This window comes from Salmo salar, chromosome ssa08 (assembly GCF_905237065.1).
Source record: "Salmo salar chromosome ssa08, Ssal_v3.1, whole genome shotgun sequence".
Taxonomy (NCBI): domain Eukaryota; kingdom Metazoa; phylum Chordata; class Actinopteri; order Salmoniformes; family Salmonidae; genus Salmo; species Salmo salar.
In genome coordinates this window covers 18,961,426-18,978,959 of record NC_059449.1, presented here as the reverse complement: position 1 = coordinate 18,978,959, position 17,534 = coordinate 18,961,426, and the positions used below count along the sequence as shown (strand labels likewise).

The following is a 17,534-nucleotide window of genomic DNA, read 5'->3' as shown; positions in this document are numbered from 1 at the left end:
GCAAGAGGAAGGCATTGATGCTATGGACTGGCCCGCCCGTTCCCCAGACCTGAATCCAATTGAGCACATCTGGGACATCATGTCTCGCTCCATCCACTAACGCCACGTTGCACCACAGACTGTCCAGGAGTTGGCGGATGCTTTAGTCCAGGTCTGGGAGGAGATCCCTCAGGAGACCATCCGCCACCTCATCAGGAGCATGCCCAGGCGTTGTAGGGAGGTCATACAGGCACGTGGAGGCCACACACACTACTGAGCCTCATTTTGACTTGTTTTAAGGACATTACATCAAAGTTGGATCAGCCTGTAGTGTGGTTTTCCACTTTAATTTTGAGTGTGACTCCAAATCCAGACCTCCATGGGTTGATAAATTGTATTTCCATTGATTATTTTTGTGTGATTTTGTTGTCAGCACATTCAACTATGTAAAGAAAAAAGTATTTAATAAGATTATTTCTTTCATTCAGATCTAGGATGTGTTGTTTAAGTGTTCCCTTTATTTTTTGGAGCAGTGTATTATATCTGATATGTTTTTGTGATGCTTGTCTGTTTTGTGACAGGTAAATAGTTGTGTGCACTTTGTAAAAGCTTTAAAATGTGATTGGCATGCCTGGGTTTAAAGAGTATTTGTTGTCTTTCAAATATGTTGAGCGTTCGATTGAGCCTGCTAAAGTGGTGGTATTTGTACTTTTGGGACGATTCCATTAGCTCCATTGCTCCAGGCAAGCCCGATCAGGCGCAGCTGACAGAAAACAGATACTATTTGAACCCGGGTCTTGTGTCACCTGTACAATCATCACAGGTGTATTATGGTAAAGGGGGAATTCTCACTTGTACGTCGGTGCGGTCTGCAATCCACTTGGCCAGCTGCTCCGAGGCAAAGCCGATCCGCTGGAGGTCAAAGGTGTCTGCCCTCTTAGGCTTTCCCTTAGCTGGGAAGTGCATGAAGGTAGGGGCTGAGTTCATATTCAGCTGGAGAGAGACAGAGAGAGAGAGAGAGAGAGAGAGAGAGAGAGAGAGAGAGAGAGAGAGAGAGAGAGAGAGAGAGAGAGAGAGAGAGAGAGAGAGAGAGAGAGAGAGAGAGAGAGAGAGAGAGAAAGAGAGAAAGGGAGCGAGAGAGAGAGAGAGAGAGAGAGAGAGAGAGAGAGAGAGAGAGAGAGAGAGAAAGAGAGAAAGGGAGCGAGAGATAGAGGGACAAGGGAGAGGGACAAGGGAGATGGAGGGAGAGAGAAAAAGAGAAAGAGAGAGCAAAGGATTGGTGATAGATACAGTAGGTAGGAGAGAGAGAGAGGGACAGATACATTAGGTAGGAGAAGAGAGAGAGAGGGACAGATACAGTAGGTAGGAGGAGAGAGATGGAGGGAGGGACAGATACAGTAGGGAGGAGGAGAGAGTGGGAGGGAGGGAGGGAGGGACAGATACAGTAGGTAGGAGGAGAGAGAGATGGAGGGAGGGACAGATACAGTAGGGAGGAGAGAGAGAGGGAGGGACAGATACAGTAGGGAGGAGAGAGAGAGAGGGAGGGGGGACAGATACAGTAGGGAGGAGGAGAGAGAGGGAGGGGGACAGATACAGTAGGGAGGAGAGAGAGAGAGGGAGGGAGGGACAGATACAGTAGGGAGGAGGAGAGAGAGAGGGAGGGACAGATACAGTAGGGAGGAGAGAGAGAGAGAGAGAGAGAGAGAGAGGGAGGGGGACATAGGTGGAAAAGGCAGAGAGAGAATCAAGAGAAGTGGTGAGAACCCCAATTACATGACGTGTGCATATATACCACTGCCCATACAAAAACATCCCCTATACACCGTTCACTTTCCCCAGTGGTGTTATGATGTGACTGGCCATGAGGCCACCTACCCAGGGAGGGAGGGAGGAGCACGGGGCAGAGAACTCACTGGTGGCACTAACATACACCTAATTACTAGCCTCTCCCTCTGCACAGGCTGGCCATTAGGCCTAATGAATGGATAGGCATGCACACTGTGTAGTTATTATGCTAGGTGTCTGCCTCCTCCCTCTCTCCCTCTCTTTCAACAGTAATCTCTCTCTCTCCCGCTCAACGATATTCCCTCTCTCTCAAAAGTATTCTCTCTATTGTTTCTCTCTCTATCTTTCTCTCAATCTGTATCTGTCTTGCCTGATTCTGTCTCTAAAATGAACTGCTCTTTCCCTCGTAGATATATCTCTAACTACTCGTGTCAATACCTCTCCACTGTGTGATTCTCGGTCTCTCTCTTTCCACTTGGTTTACCTTCCAAAACCCCTCTTCCTGCAATTCATATCAACTAAAAAGTCAGTCTCCTCCCCCCTCCAAACTCACAGAGAACAAAGTGAGGATCATTACAGAGGTTATTTCTCTTAATTGCATGAAACGAGCGCACCGCTTCCTCCCTGGAGCGTAGAGGTGATTCGCCCATTAGGAGTACTACATTAGCACTCTCTCCATTAGAACAAAAGAAAAGCTAGACAAAGTGATCTGCATTTAATTACATGTCCTTTTAATCTTAGAGGCCCGTAATCGCATAATTGCTCGAGTGGAGAGTGTGAGGCGTACCTCAGGGGTGAGTATTTAACCCAGATTAATTGCTCATTGGCTATGGTAATGGGCGGTTGGAAGCTTCACATCTGTTTATTGTCATGCAAACGACTGTTAGTGATAAGAAACCAAAGTTCTATTATGGGTTTCTCTGGTGCTGAGTTGCTATGGCGATGTGGAATATGTTATTTATGTGTTGGGGCAGGTTGTTTTCCCACTGTATCGAGGTCTGCACTGAGTGACACAGCAGGCGGTGATGTACTGTAAGAAACTCAGATGCCCGGTGACATGCACACACATACGCCCACACGGGCTTCGCCCACGGCCCACCTATGGATGCACCCTGGGAAAATAATGACAACCCCAGGGAAAGAGGTTGGTTGTGCAGAACCGACTCTTATCAATCTCCCACACTGGTGTTTATCTAGCTGCCAGCCTGCAGTGAGTGCACGACAGTGGCTGCTATGGCCAATATACCACGGCTAAGGGCTGTTCTTCGGCACGACACAACGCGGAGTGCCTGGACACAGCCGTTAGCCGTGGTACATTGGCTATATACCACAAACCCCCGAGGTGCCTTACTGCTATTATAAACTGTTTACAAATGTAATTAGTACAGTAATACCCATGATATACGGTCTGATATACCACCGCTTTCGGCCAATCAGAATTCAGGGCTCGACAAACTCAGTTTATAATATGGATGATACATTCAGAGTACTGTATGCAGGGTGTGCATGGACTGAGTCATGAGTACAGTATGTGGGTTGGATAAGAGAGCTCATCTACATACATCAAGACGATACATCCATTGCAAGGTACATGAGCATTTGTGTATGCGAGTACTTCGCTAAATGTCATCCGACATGATCGTATATATAATTGACAATCAGAGGCACGTCCAAAACAATGTTCAGCTGATGTGAAACCCCAAACTCTCTCCCTAAGTGGCCTGAGCCGCCGGACGACGAACCCCCGCTGGTAAATAAAACCATGCAGAGAGCCTGTCAGCCACCTCTGATTTATTTACCTTATTTCAATGATTCATCTCTCCTTTAAAACTTCACCTGCGTGCTAATTAGCATGCTGTGTCTCCGCGCCGAGGCTGACAGGCAACTATGAACATGGAAATGAGGGCTTTGGGGATGGAGGGAGCGAGCGGGGGAACGGAGAGGGGGACGGATGGAGGGAGGGGGGCTGGGGGGGGTAGATCCAGACGGTTACCTGCTGAAAGACGTCCGCCCCCTCATCATAGTCCACCACGGTGAAGAAGAGTTTGTTAGAGAAAGCTGAGGAGTAGCGCCAGGAGTTAGCCAGCACCTGGTACTCCTCGTTAGCTTGTCTGTTAAAAAGACGGGGGAGAGAGAGAGGAAGAGAGAGAAAGAAAGAAAGAGAGAGAGAGAAAAGGGAGAAAGAAAGAGGGAGAGAAAAAGAAAGAAAATAGAGAGAGAGAGGGAACGGGAGAGAAAATAGAGTTGAAAAGAGGAGAGGAAGACAGAGGGGCAGAGGCAAAGGCAAAAGGGAAATTGAACAAGAGGGAGCAAACGAGAGGGAGAGAAAGAGGGAAGAAGAAACAGATGAGTAAATGCTGGTGATGATCATGGCCACGTTGGCTTGAGGAGGCAGTTGGAAGAGACGGACGAGAGAGAGAGAGAGAGAGAGAGAGAGAGAGAGAGATACTCATGCCACATGTTCCTCCCCAGAGAGAAGGATAACGACGCCATGCCGTGAAAACGAGCGTCTGAGAAGATCGTCGCTACAGCTCTAATTACTGCTGCTCTATCCCGTCCTGGACAGACGAGGAAAACATCACGACAAACCACCATCTCTCTACCCATCGCTTTCCTTTTAACTCTGGCGATGCTGCCACTTCTTATGCCCGTCGCAGTTCCCCTACACTGGCATGTCAGGGAAAACGATAACAAACAAATGTGCCAATTAGAGGGGAAATTACGGCAGACATTTTGCAAATTGAGCCATAGCCACTCAACCTGTCACGGGTAAATACAGACAGCGGTGGACCCGCCAGGTCTGTCACAGTGGCGGCTAAAAAGCTGAAAATTAATGTACAGCAAACCTCTTTATATAATGTGACGTAATAGAGTTGAAAGTTGGGCTACAAAATTCCTGAAGCGTGCAATAAATTCCCTGGTTACCTGCTTATTCCCTCCTGTTTCCGGGAATTCTCCAAGCGGGATACCGGGAAAACCAGGGAATGTATTGAAAGTTCCAGGAATTTTGCAACCCTAGTTAAAAGTACACTTAAAACTAGTGGAAAGAGAGTTTGGGCCTGTAGAAGTCTTGAAGCTTCATGGCACACATTTAGAGCTCAAATAACCTCCTAAAAGTATGTTTACTCCAGATGTCTTCGTAAAGTCGCAGCGCCAACGTCTGGTGACAACTTTAATGTCCTCTGACAACTTTAATGTCCTCTGCCACACGTTACAGTACATGAATTAACAAACGGGACAACAAAAAAAGCATGAATAAAACAAGTAACAAAACACTCATTTCTGTTGGGAATTAAACACAAGTGCCATAAATTGCATGTCGACTTGCATCAATGTTGCATTGCCTTCATGTACTATTCATGGTCCTACATAAGTGATATGGTTTGTAGTGTTCCGCGCTCTGCGCTGCTCCACGTATAGTGTGTCTCTTCAGAGAGCATTGTGATTGGATGCTCTTTTGGTGATAAAAGTCTGTAAACAATTAGTAGTACCGTCATTAAATGGTACCGTCATTGGAGAGAGGGAGAGAGAGAGTGCATGAGGAACTGAGATGGAGAGAAGGAAACAAACAAAGAGAGAGTGGTATAGAAAAGAGAGCGAGAAGAATGAAAGAAAGAGTGATGGCAGTGCGAGGACCCCAGGGCGATTAGCAGTCCCTCCCGGTGCCCGTCTCTACTTTGAACTCCAGCGGGCGGGGGGGGGGGTCACAACCCAAAATGTGTCTTGTGCGCTAGCGACGCGATGGTATCGTTTATGGAAATGGTCCGTCCCAATTGCGAAGCAGAGAGAGCTGGCGCGTGACATTAACTAATGTGCTTCGGAGTGACATCCTCAAATTCCTTGTTAAGATGAATCATTTTAATATAAATGGATAAATAAATGCATACGTCGAGGTTGGCCCTGCCGTCGTCGAGAGCCGGAAGAGAGGGCGAGAGAAAAACAAAAAACAAGAGGAACAGAGAGAGAGAGATAAATAATTAAGTGATTTGAGTCGACAGCAGATGATTAAAAAAGCATTATGGGTCACGGGGAACAGAGAGGATGATGGGAGTGGGAAAGGTCAGTGTGGATTAAATTAACTTCCTCTATTTCCGTAATACACATGATTATTCCCTGGTTGGCGTCATCTTTATTCAATGAAGCGAACGGCTGGGTTCTCCGTGTGAAGGCTCCTTGAGGAGAGAAACTGGGCCCCAAAACGGAGATCTAGACTTAACACACTGGCTGTTATGTAGAGTAGATCACTGTCTGGAGGTCATCACCAGAGGTCAACAGGTCATGTTGACTGTCATCTATTTCAATGCCAAAAATAGATCTAGACTGAACAGACTTGCAGGTTGATGGACCATCACCGGAGGTCAAAAGGACATGATGACTTCAGCCTATGTCCTTGTCTTTAAACCCCCGAATCCCCAAACGTAGATCTAGACTGAATAGACTGACTGTTCTGTAGAGTTGTTGATGGGTCATCACTAGAGGTCAAATGGTCATCATACTTTTTTTAAAATTCTGTTTTGTCTCTTTCATCAACTGTATGATTGATTTGTATTATCTTGTATTGGCTGATTGGGCCGAGGTGGAAAAGTCCAATCCTGAAGGGCTGCTGTGTGTGCATCATTTTGTTCCAAATAATCAAATAAATCTGTTTTATTGTCACACACACCAGATAGGTGCAGTGACGTGTGTTGTTTTACAGGGTCAGCCATAGAAGTGCAGCGCCCCTGGATCAAACTATCATCAACATGTCATTCACCTTGTCGGCTCGGGTATTCTAACCAGCCATCTTTGGGTTACAGGCACAACCCTCTGACCGCTAGGCTACCTGCTGCATACCTGATTCAAATAAACAGCTCATCCTGATCTTCAAATCAAATCACTATTTACTTCAAGTGTATTTCACCAGGTCTCAACACACTGGGCTGGAGCAAAAACCTGCAAAAACTGTACACGGTGCTGTGTAGTATAGCGCCTCCTGTCTGTGGTCGCGTGGCGGAGCGGAGGGGTTCCATACCTGCAGACGGAGCACTGCCTCTGCGGCTGCAGCGCGGTGAACATCACGATGACCGAGTAGTTCCGGGGCGGGGCCTTGACGAACCTCCGGAACTTATCGCCGTTCATCCGGATCACGGAACGCCTGGAGCTCCACTCCATCATCTGTTCCACCTTCTCCACCAACATGTTCTGGAAAACCAGGGAAACCAGGGATGGAGAGGGAGGACGAGAGGAGGGAGGAAGGAGGACGAGAGGAGGGAGGAAGACGGAAAGGGAAAAGGAGGGAAGAAGAGTGAAAGGGAAGGGAAAAGGAGGGAAGGAAGGAGGAAGAGTGAAAGGGAACGGGAAAGGAGGGAAGGAAGGAGGAAGAGTGAAAGGGAACGGGAAAGGAGGGAAGGAAGGGTGAAAGGGAAGGGAAAAGGAGGGAAGGAAGGAGGAAGAGTGAAAGGGAAGGGAAAGGAGGGAAGGAAGGGTGAAAGGGAAGGGAAAAGGAGGGAAGGAAGGAGGAAGAGTGAAAGGGAAGGGAAAGGAGGGAAGGAAGGAGGAAGAGTGAAAGGGAACGGGAAAGGAAGGAGGAAGAGTGAAAGGGAAGGGAAAGGAGGGAAGGAAGAGTGAAAGGGAACGGGAAAGGAGGGAAGGAAGGAGGAAGAGTGAAAGGGAACGGGAAAGGAGGGAAGGAAGGAGGAAGAGTGAAAGGGAACGGGAAAGGAGGGAAGGAAGGAGGAAGAGTGAAAGGGAACGGGAAAGGAGGGAGGAAGGAGGAAGAGTGAAAGGGAACGGGAAAGGAGGGAGGAAGGGTGAAAGAGAGAGGGAAGGGAAAGGAGGGAAGGAAGGAGGAAGAGTGAAAGGGAACGGGAAAGGAGGGAAGGAAGGAGGAAGAGTGAAAGGGAACGGGAAAGGAGGGAGGAAGGAGGAAGAGTGAAAGGGAACGGGAAAGGAGGGAGGAAGGAGGAAGAGTGAAAGGGAACGGGAAAGGAGGGAGGAAGGAGGAAGAGTGAAAGGGAACGGGAAAGGAGGGAGGAAGGAGGAAGAGTGAAAGGGAACGGGAAAGGAGGGAGGAAGGGTGAAAGAGACAGGGAAGGGAAAACAGGAGAAACCATTATGACCAGGTATTAAACTAGGTGTCAACCAGGAAATAATTGGTGTTTTCTAGAATGAATGAGTCACACACACACACACACACGAATCTCAAGAGGGGGTGCTATCAAACGTTGTGATGTGTGACAGCCATTGTGCTGTACAACTCTCCCCCGGAAGAATTTTTTGTTGTTGTTGAACATCTACACGTTCAATGGTATGCCTACAGAAAAGGGTATGCCTACACAAAAGGGTATGCCTACACAAAAGGGCATTGTGGTAGAGGTCAAAAACGTTGATAAACTATTTCGCGGCCTGGCTCTCATTTGAAGTTTTATTCATGTGCACTGAATACGAGCTCTGAACAGAAGCATCGTAACTAACAACTTAGGCTAGTGTTAAGAGTCAAGAAACTCATCGTAAAAGTCAAAAAAAAAACATTGAATAACTCGTGGCATCGGTCTCGTTCGAAGTCTCATTCACTCCGCTCACAACGGCCAGCAACTCAAGGCCAAACAGTTCCAAATTCACACGGGGAGATTACAGCTGCTTCTTTTTCAACACTTCTCTTCAGAGTTATGTAGCAATAGACTTTCTGCTGTCGCCATGACAACAGCCAGCCAATGTCCTGCACCGCTAACTGGATAGTTACTGTATAATGCAGAGGGACAGTATTGAACTGTCCAACATGTCCAGAAGACTTCCTGACAGGTATAATGGTAGGGTATCAGTGAGACATGGCAGCCCTCAGCAACTGCTCGGCAGAAGTTTGAACAAGATTGATATCACTGGTGTCTAGACAAGAAGTGCTCTTCAACCCTAAAACCAGACTCTGTAGACAGCCTAATACTTAACCTCCTGGTCTCTTATGAGTGTGTTGTGTGTGTGTGTGTGTGTGTGTGTGTGTGTGTGTGTGTGTGTGTCACACGTCCATGTCACCGCCTGTCTGTAACGGCACATTCAATTATAGCATCAGTGTTGCAGAAAGACATCTAGGACTCTCTCCTTCTCTCCTTCCTCTCCTCTTTCTCCCCCCTCTCCTCTTTTAATTTGTATCTCCACCTCTCTCTCTCCTACCCTTCTTTACTCTGTCTCGCCTGTCTCGCTCTCTCTCCTATCCTTCTTTACTCTGTCACTCCTCCTCTCTCTCTCTCCCCCTCTCATTCTTCACTGTGTCTCCTCCTCCCCCTCTCCCCCTCTCCTTCTTTACTCTGTCTCTCCTCCGCTCGCTCTCCCTCTCTCCTCTGTATCTCCTCCTCTCCCCTTTACTCTGTCTCTCCTCCCCTCTACTCTCTCTCCTCCTCTCTCTCTCTCTCCCCTCTCCCCCTTTACTCTGTCTCTCTCTCCTCCTCTCCCCTCCTCTCTCTCCCCCTCTCCCCCTTTACTCTCTCTCCTCCTCTCTCTCTCTCCCCTCTCCCCCTTTACTCTGTCTCTCCTCCTCTCTCTCCCCTCTCCCCCTTTACTCTCTCTCCTCCTCTCTCTCTCTCCCCTCTCCCCCTTTACTCTGTCTCTCCTCCTCTCTCTCCCCCCTCTCCCCTTTACTCTGTCTCTCCTCCTCTCTCTCCCCCCTCTCTCTCTCTAACAGCAGATGAGGGCTGTCATCAATGTTTATGTATTTATTTCCTGATTTAAATGGTTTCTATTAATCCTCATCAAATGGACACGTCAAGAGAGGGAGGGATCAGAGGGCGAGCGGCGAAGTCGCTGAATAATTTAACGGTTGGATTTTGTAGGAGTCCAAAGTTGACAAAAAGGACTGAGACTGACTGTCTTAGTGAGTGTGAGGCTAAATGAAAGATCTTTTGCTGGGAGGGTGAAAGGTTTCTGACAGGCTAGGATGTTTGATACAGTAGGGGGCAAAGACACAGAGACAACCCTGCATCGAGACAACCCTGCATCGAGACAACCCTGCATCGAGACAACCCTGCATCGAGACAACCCTGCATCGAGACACAACATGCCATTATTGTGCATGGATGGATGCATGTCTCAGTGTGTGAGAGAGAAAGCTTGGCAGTCTTCCCTTGTGGAGCAGAGCGACAGGTTCCCTCCACTGCCTCCCCCCCATAGGAGGCCCTGTCAGGCCTGCTGCCAATCACACACAGCGCTAATGATGCACCGGTCAACACACACACACACACAACATGAGCGATGGAAGGCGGGATGGAGGTAGAAAAGAGTTGTACAAAGGCACTGGAGAGGAAAGATGGAGGGAGTGAGAATAGGAGAGAGAGAGAGAGAGAGAGAGAGAGAGAGGGGGGATGGCAGAAGATGAGAACCAGAGGGATCAAATGAAAGACAGAAAGAGAGAGAGAGAAACAAAATAAGAGAGGAGTGGATAGAGTGGGCGAGAGAGAGCAAAAGATAAAATGAGGTGGGAGAAGTAGGGAGAGAGAGAGAATAAAGAAAGAAAGATGGAGGAGGAGGAAACACTGCACAAACAACAAAGAAGACCAGCCAATGTCAGCAGCTTCTATCAAATTGAATCAAGTCTAGTTCTAACCATGCAGCCATTAAATAAAACTGTTTTGGCCACAAGGGGCAGTATCCTCCACCAAAACCATCACAAGGTGATACCTCTCTCTCTTCCCCTGTCTGACAGGCACAGACTAAACAACCTTCATTCACCCCCACAGCAATGTCTCTGCAGTGTCTCAGTTCACACACACTCTCACACACACTCTCACATTCTCACTCACACACACTCTCACATTCTCACTCACACACACTCTCACACTCACACGCTCACAAACACACGCTCACAAACACACGCTCACAAACACACGCTCACAAACACACTCACACAAACACACGCTCACAAACACACGCTCACAAACACACGCTCACAAACACACACCTTCACCAGGTGGCTGGTGAACTAAAGTGACGTGTCGGAAGACTGTTGACAGCTTGATCCCTGGTGAGCGTTCGCTTCACGGAGACGAAGCACATCGCCATTTCCTCCGTCGGAAGTGTCGCCTCCCTCACACACTCTCAGAAGTATGAGCGGGCGCACACACACATTGTGTACTCATGGGATAGCTCTAAGACTTGGTATCAGTGGGTAGTGTATCCTGGCAGCACTCACTGCCAAGTTACCTCGTTGGTACAGCAAGCATCTGGTATCTCACTGGCATTTAGCCATTTTCAATATTTGAACAGACATGTAAATATGTCACCGATAAATAACAAATCCTAGAATTAGAAAGAAATGTGGTATTTTTCCACAGACAATCACATCCCATCAGATGAAGATCTCACCGCCCAGAAATCAGCCCATCTAGTGAACATGGTCAACATAACCGACCTACATCTAGTGAACATGGTCAACATAACCGACCTACATCTAGTGAACATGGTCAACATAACCGACCTACATCTAGTGAACATGGTCAACATAACCGACCTACACCTAGTGAACATGGTCAACATAACCGACCTACACCTAGTGAACATGGTCAACATAACCGACCTACATCTAGTGAACATGGTCAACATAACCGACCTACATCTAGTGAACATGGTCAACATAACCGACCTACATCTAGTGAACATGGTCAACATAACCGACCTACATCTTGTGAACATGGTCAACATAACCGACCTACATCTAGTGAACATGGTCAACATAACCGACCTACATCTAGTGAACATGGTCAACATAACCAACCTACACCTAGTGAACATGGTCAACATAACCGACCTACATCTAGTGAACATGGTCAACATAACCGACCTACATCTAGTGAACATGGTCAACATAACCGACCTACATCTAGTGAACATGGTCAACATAACCGACCTACATCTAGTGAACATGGTCAACATAACCGACCTACATCTAGTGAACATGGTCAACATAACCGACCTACATCTAGTGAACATGGTCAACATAACCGACCTACATCTAGTGAACATGGTCAACATAACCGACCTACATCTAGTGAACATGGTCAACATAACCGGCCTACATCTAGTGAACATGGTCAACATAACCGACCTACATCTAATGAACATGGTCAACATAACCGACCTACATCTAGTGAACATGGTCAACATAACCGACCTACATCTAGTGAACATGGTCAACATAACCGACCTACATCTAGTGAACATGGTCAACATAACCGACCTACATCTAGTGAACATGGTCAACATAACCGACCTACATCTAGTGAACATGGTCAACATAACCGACCTACATCTAGTGAACATGGTCAACATAACCGACCTACATCTAGTGAACATGGTCAACATAACCGGCCTACATCTAGTGAACATGGTCAACATAACCGACCTACATCTAGTGAACATGGTCAACATAACCGACCTACATCTAGTGAACATGGTCAACATAACCGACCTACATCTAGTGAACATGGTCAACATAACCGACCTACATCTAGTGAACATGGTCAACATAACCGGCCTACATCTAGTGAACATGGTCAACATAACCGACCTACATCTAATGAACATGGTCAACATAACCGACCTACATCTAGTGAACATGGTCAACATAACCGACCTACATCTAGTGAACATGGTCAACATAACGACCTACATCTAGTGAACATGGTCAACATAACCGACCTACATCTAGTGAACATGGTCAACATAACCAACCTACACCTCCAGATAAACACTCTACATGGTCAACATAACGACCTACACCTCCAGATTAACACTCTACATGGTCAACATAACGACCTACACCTCCAGATTAACACTCTACATGGTCAACATAACGACCTACACCTCCAGATTAACACTCTACATGGTCCACATAACGACCTACACCTCCAGATTAACACTCTACATGGTCAACATAACGACCTACACCTCCAGATTAACACTCTACATGGTCAACATAACGACCTACACCTCCAGATTAACACTCTACATGGTCCACATAACGACCTACACCTCCAGATTAACACTCTACATGGTCAACATAACGACCTACACCTCCAGATAAACACTCTACATGGTCAACATAACGACCTACACCTCCAGATAAACACTCTACATGGTCAACATAACAACCTACACCTCCAGATAAACACTCTACATGGTCAACATAACGACCTACACCTCCAGATAAACACTCTACATGGTCAACATAACAACCTACACCTCCAGATTAACACTCTACATGGTCAACATAACGACCTACACCTCCAGATTAACACTCTACATGGTCAACATAACGACCTACACCTCCAGATAAACACTCTACATGGTCAACATAACGACCTACACCTCCAGATAAACACTCTACATGGTCAACATAACAACCTACACCTCCAGATAAACACTCTACATGGTCAACATAACGACCAACACCTCCAGATTAACACTCTACATGGTCAACATAACAACCTACACCTCCAGATTAACACTCTACATGGTCAACATAACAACCTACACCTCCAGATAAACACTCTACATGGTCAACATAACGACCTACACCTCCAGATTAACACTCTACATGGTCAACATAACGACCTACACCTCCAGATTAACACTCTACATGGTCAACATAACGACCTACACCTCCAGATTAAGACTCTACATGGTCAACATAACGACCTACACCTCCAGATTAACACTCTACATGGTCAACATAACGACCTACACCTCCAGATAAACACTCTACATGGTCAACATAACGACCTACACCTCCAGATTAACACTCTACATGGTCAACATAACGACCTACACCTCCAGATTAACACTCTACATGGTCAACATAACGACCTACACCTCCAGATTAACACTCTACATGGTCAACATAACGAACTACACCTCCAGATTAACACTCTACATGGTCAACATAACGACCTACACCTCCAGATTAACACTCTACATGGTCAACATAACAACCTACACCTCCAGATTAACACTCTACATGGTCAACATAACAACCTACACCTCCAGATTAACACTCTACATGGTCAACATAACGACCTACACCTCCAGATTAACACTCTACATGGTCAACATAACGACCTACACCTCCAGATTAACACTCTACATGGTCAACATAATGACCTACACCTCCAGATTAACACTCTACATGGTCAACATAACAACCTACACCTCCAGATTAACACTCTACATGGTCAACATAACGACCTACACCTCCAGATTAACACTCTACATGGTCAACATAACGACCTACACCTCCAGATTAACACTCTACATGGTCAACATAACGAACTACACCTCCAGATAAACACTCTACATGGTCAACATAACGACCTACACCTCCAGATAAACACTCTACATGGTCAACATAACGACCTACACCTCCAGATAAACACTCTACATGGTCAACATAACGACCTACACCTCCAGATTAACACTCTACATGGTCAACATAACGAACTACACCTCCAGATAAACACTCTACATGGTCAACATAACGACCTACATCTAATGAACATGGTCAACATAACGACCTACACATCCATATAAACATTGTCTAAACACTCTACATTGTCTCTTCATTATAAACAACATTAACCATTACTGCTAACAACATGTCCTCTCTTCATCTGTTTTGGCAACATAGGGCAGTTAGTGAATCATGGACCAGTGTGTGTTTACAGCATATGTTCTGTTCTGCTCCAGTGGCCTGTGTATTCTGCGTGTGTGTGCGCGTGTGTGTGTGTGTGTGTGTGTGTGTGTGTGTGTGTGTGTGTGTGTGTATATTTCTGTTAGTATGTGTATATTTCTGTTAGTGTGTATGTGTATATTTCTGTTAGTGTGTATGTGTATATTTCTGTAAGTGTGCATTTCTGTTCGCCCACCTCCCTGTTGACGCTTGGTGAATTTGAAGCCCTGACTCCCCCTCAGGCCTCAGGTCAGATGTTCCAGGCTTAGAGGCTACTGTTTCTGGACTGCAGACACTGCAGTGGACTGAATCTTTAGTAACCCTCTCTCGACTCAAACATGTATTATGTTGTTGAGGAGGGAGGGAGAGGAAACGAGGTGAGGGCAGGGAGGTATATGAGAAGGTGTGGGCTTTTTCCTGTTTCCTGTTTCCGGTCACAACTTGCAGACTTGTTTACGCTGCTGTGCGTTTTTGTTGCCGATCTTACTTTGATACCTGACGGTTTTTTACTTTTTCATTACCGTATATTTTTACTTTTTCCCTCACTCAACTTTTTTCATTCAACTTTTTCACCCCGGAGGTTTTATCTGGACATGGTTCGTCAGGACTTCAAACAGCCGAAGCTAAGTAACATTAACATGATGCCTTCTAATTGCAGTCGTTGTACTTATAATATACAGGAGAACGATCGCCTTACGGCAAGGATAGCTGTGCTGCAAGCCCAGCTTCAGACGCGATCGTTAGGCAAGGGTAATTTCAGTGTAGGAAAGGATGAAACAGCGTCTGTGCCACCAGTAAGTACAGATAGTAACGTTAGTATAAACCCCCTCGCACGGTCCCCGCAGCCGGACATCTTTCTCATGGCTTCTGGAGGGAAACGCTGTAGGAATGCTCAACCGGTGTCGCTTATTCAGCCGACAGAAACTTTCAACCGGTTCTCCCCATTAAGCGAGTCGGAGTCGGAGGCCGAGACTTCTCTGGTCTCTACTCCTCCCGTTGTGGGGTCTGAGACGCCGACGGCTCCCACCATTAGCTCTGACAAATTGAAAACCCTAGTCATTGGCGACTCCATTACCCGCAGTATTAGACTTAAAACTAATCATCCAGCGATCATACACTGTTTACCAGGGGGCAGGGCTACCGACGTTAAGGCTAATCTAAAGACGGTGCTGGCTAAAGCTAAAACTGGCGAGTGTAGAGAGTATAGAGATATTGTTATCCACGTCGGCACCAACGATGTTAGGATGAAACAGTCAGAGGTCACCAAGCGCAACATAGCTTCAGCGTGTAAATCAGCTAGAAAGATGTGTCGGCATCGATTAATTGTCTCTGGCCCCCTCCCAGTTAGGGGGAGTGATGAGCTCTACAGCAGAGTCTCACAACTCAATCGCTGGTTGAAAACTGTTTTCTGCCCCTCCCAAAAGATAGAATTTGTAGATAATTGGCCCTCTTTCTGGGACTCACCCACAAACAGGACCAAGCCTGGCCTGTTGAGGAGTGACGGACTCCATCCTAGCTGGAGGGGTGCTCTCATCTTATCTACGAACATAGACAGGGCTCTAACTCCTCTAGCTCCACAATGAAATAGGGTGCAGGCCAGGCAGCAGGCTGTTAGCCAGCCTGCCAGCTTAGTGGAGTCTGCCACTAGCACAGTCAGTGTAGTCAGCTCAGCTTTCCCCATTGAGACCGTGTCTGTGCCTCGATCTAGGTTGGGCAAAATTAAAAATGGCGGTGTTCGCTTTAGCAATCTCACTAGTATAAAGACCTCCTCCATTCCTGCCATTATTGAAAGAGATTGTGATACCTCACATCTCAAAATTGGGTTACTTAATGTTAGATCCCTCACTTCCAAGGCAGTTATAGTCAATGAACTAATCACTGATAATAATCTTGATGTGATTGGCCTGACTGAAACATGGCTTAAGCCTGATGAATTTACTGTGTTAAATGAGGCCTCACCCCAGGTTACATTAGTGACCATACCCCCCGTGCATCCGGCAAAGGCGGAGGTGTTGCTAACATTTACGATAGCAAATTTCAATTTACAAAAAAAAAACAACAATGACGTTTTCGTCTTTTGAGCTTCTAGTCATGAAATCTATGCAGCCTACTCACTCACTTTTTATAGCTACTGTTTATAGGCCTCCTGGGCCATATGCAGTGTTCCTCACTGAGTTCCCTGAATTCCTATCGGATCTTGTAGTCATAGCAGATAATATTCTAATTTTTGGTGACTTTAACATTCACATGGAAAAGTCCACAGACCCACTCCAAAAGGCTTTCGGAGCCATCATCGACTCAGTGGGTTTTGTCCAACATGTCTCTGGACCTACTCACTGCCACAGTCATACTCTGGACCTAGTTTTGTCCCATGGAATAAATGTTGTGGATCTAAATGTTTTTCCTCATAATCCTGGACTATCGGACCACCATTTTATTACGTTTGCAATTGCAACAAATAATCTGCTCAGACCCCAACCAAGGAGCATTAAAAGTCGTGCTATAAATTCTCAGACAACCCAAAGATTCCTTGATGCCCTTCCAGACTGCCTCTGCCTACCCAAGGACGTCAGAGGACAAAAATCAGTTAACCACCTAACCGAGGAACTCAATTTAACCTTGCGCAATACCCTAGATGCAGTTGCACCCCTAAAAACTAAAAACATCTGTCATAAGAAACTAGCTCCCTGGTATACAGAAAATACACGAGCTCTGAAGCAAGCTTCCAGAAAATTGGAACGGAAATGGCGCCACACCAAACTGGAAGTCTTCCGACTAGCTTGGAAAGACAGTACCGTGCAGTATCGAAGAGCCCTTACTGCTGCTCGATCATCCTATTTTTCCAACTTAATTGAGGAAAATAAGAACAATCCGAAATTTCTTTTTGATACTGTCGCAAAGCTAACTAAAAAGCAGCCTTCGCAAATGGAGGATGGCTTTCACTTCAGCAGTAATAAATTTATGAACTTCTTTGAGGAAAAGATCATGATCATTAGAAAGCAAATTACAGACTCCTCTTTAAATCTGGGTATTCCTCCAAAGCTCCATTGTCCTGAGTCTGCACAACTCTGCCAGGACCTAG

The 17,534-nt window shown here is 46.3% G+C and overlaps 1 protein-coding gene across 1 annotated transcript in view; it reads right to left on the bottom strand.

Annotated features, from left to right (window-relative positions):
* The window catches only part of tusc3 (tumor suppressor candidate 3), a 101,365-nt gene that overhangs the window by 47,015 nt on the left and 36,816 nt on the right, over positions 1-17,534 (bottom strand). Inside the window, exons 2-4 of the mRNA XM_045722924.1 lie at positions 6,776-6,945; positions 3,758-3,875; positions 832-972 (exon numbers count right to left, since the gene is read on the bottom strand). Coding sequence (XP_045578880.1) covers positions 832-972; positions 3,758-3,875; positions 6,776-6,945 — 429 coding nt within the window. The remainder of the gene's footprint in view (positions 1-831; positions 973-3,757; positions 3,876-6,775; positions 6,946-17,534) is intronic.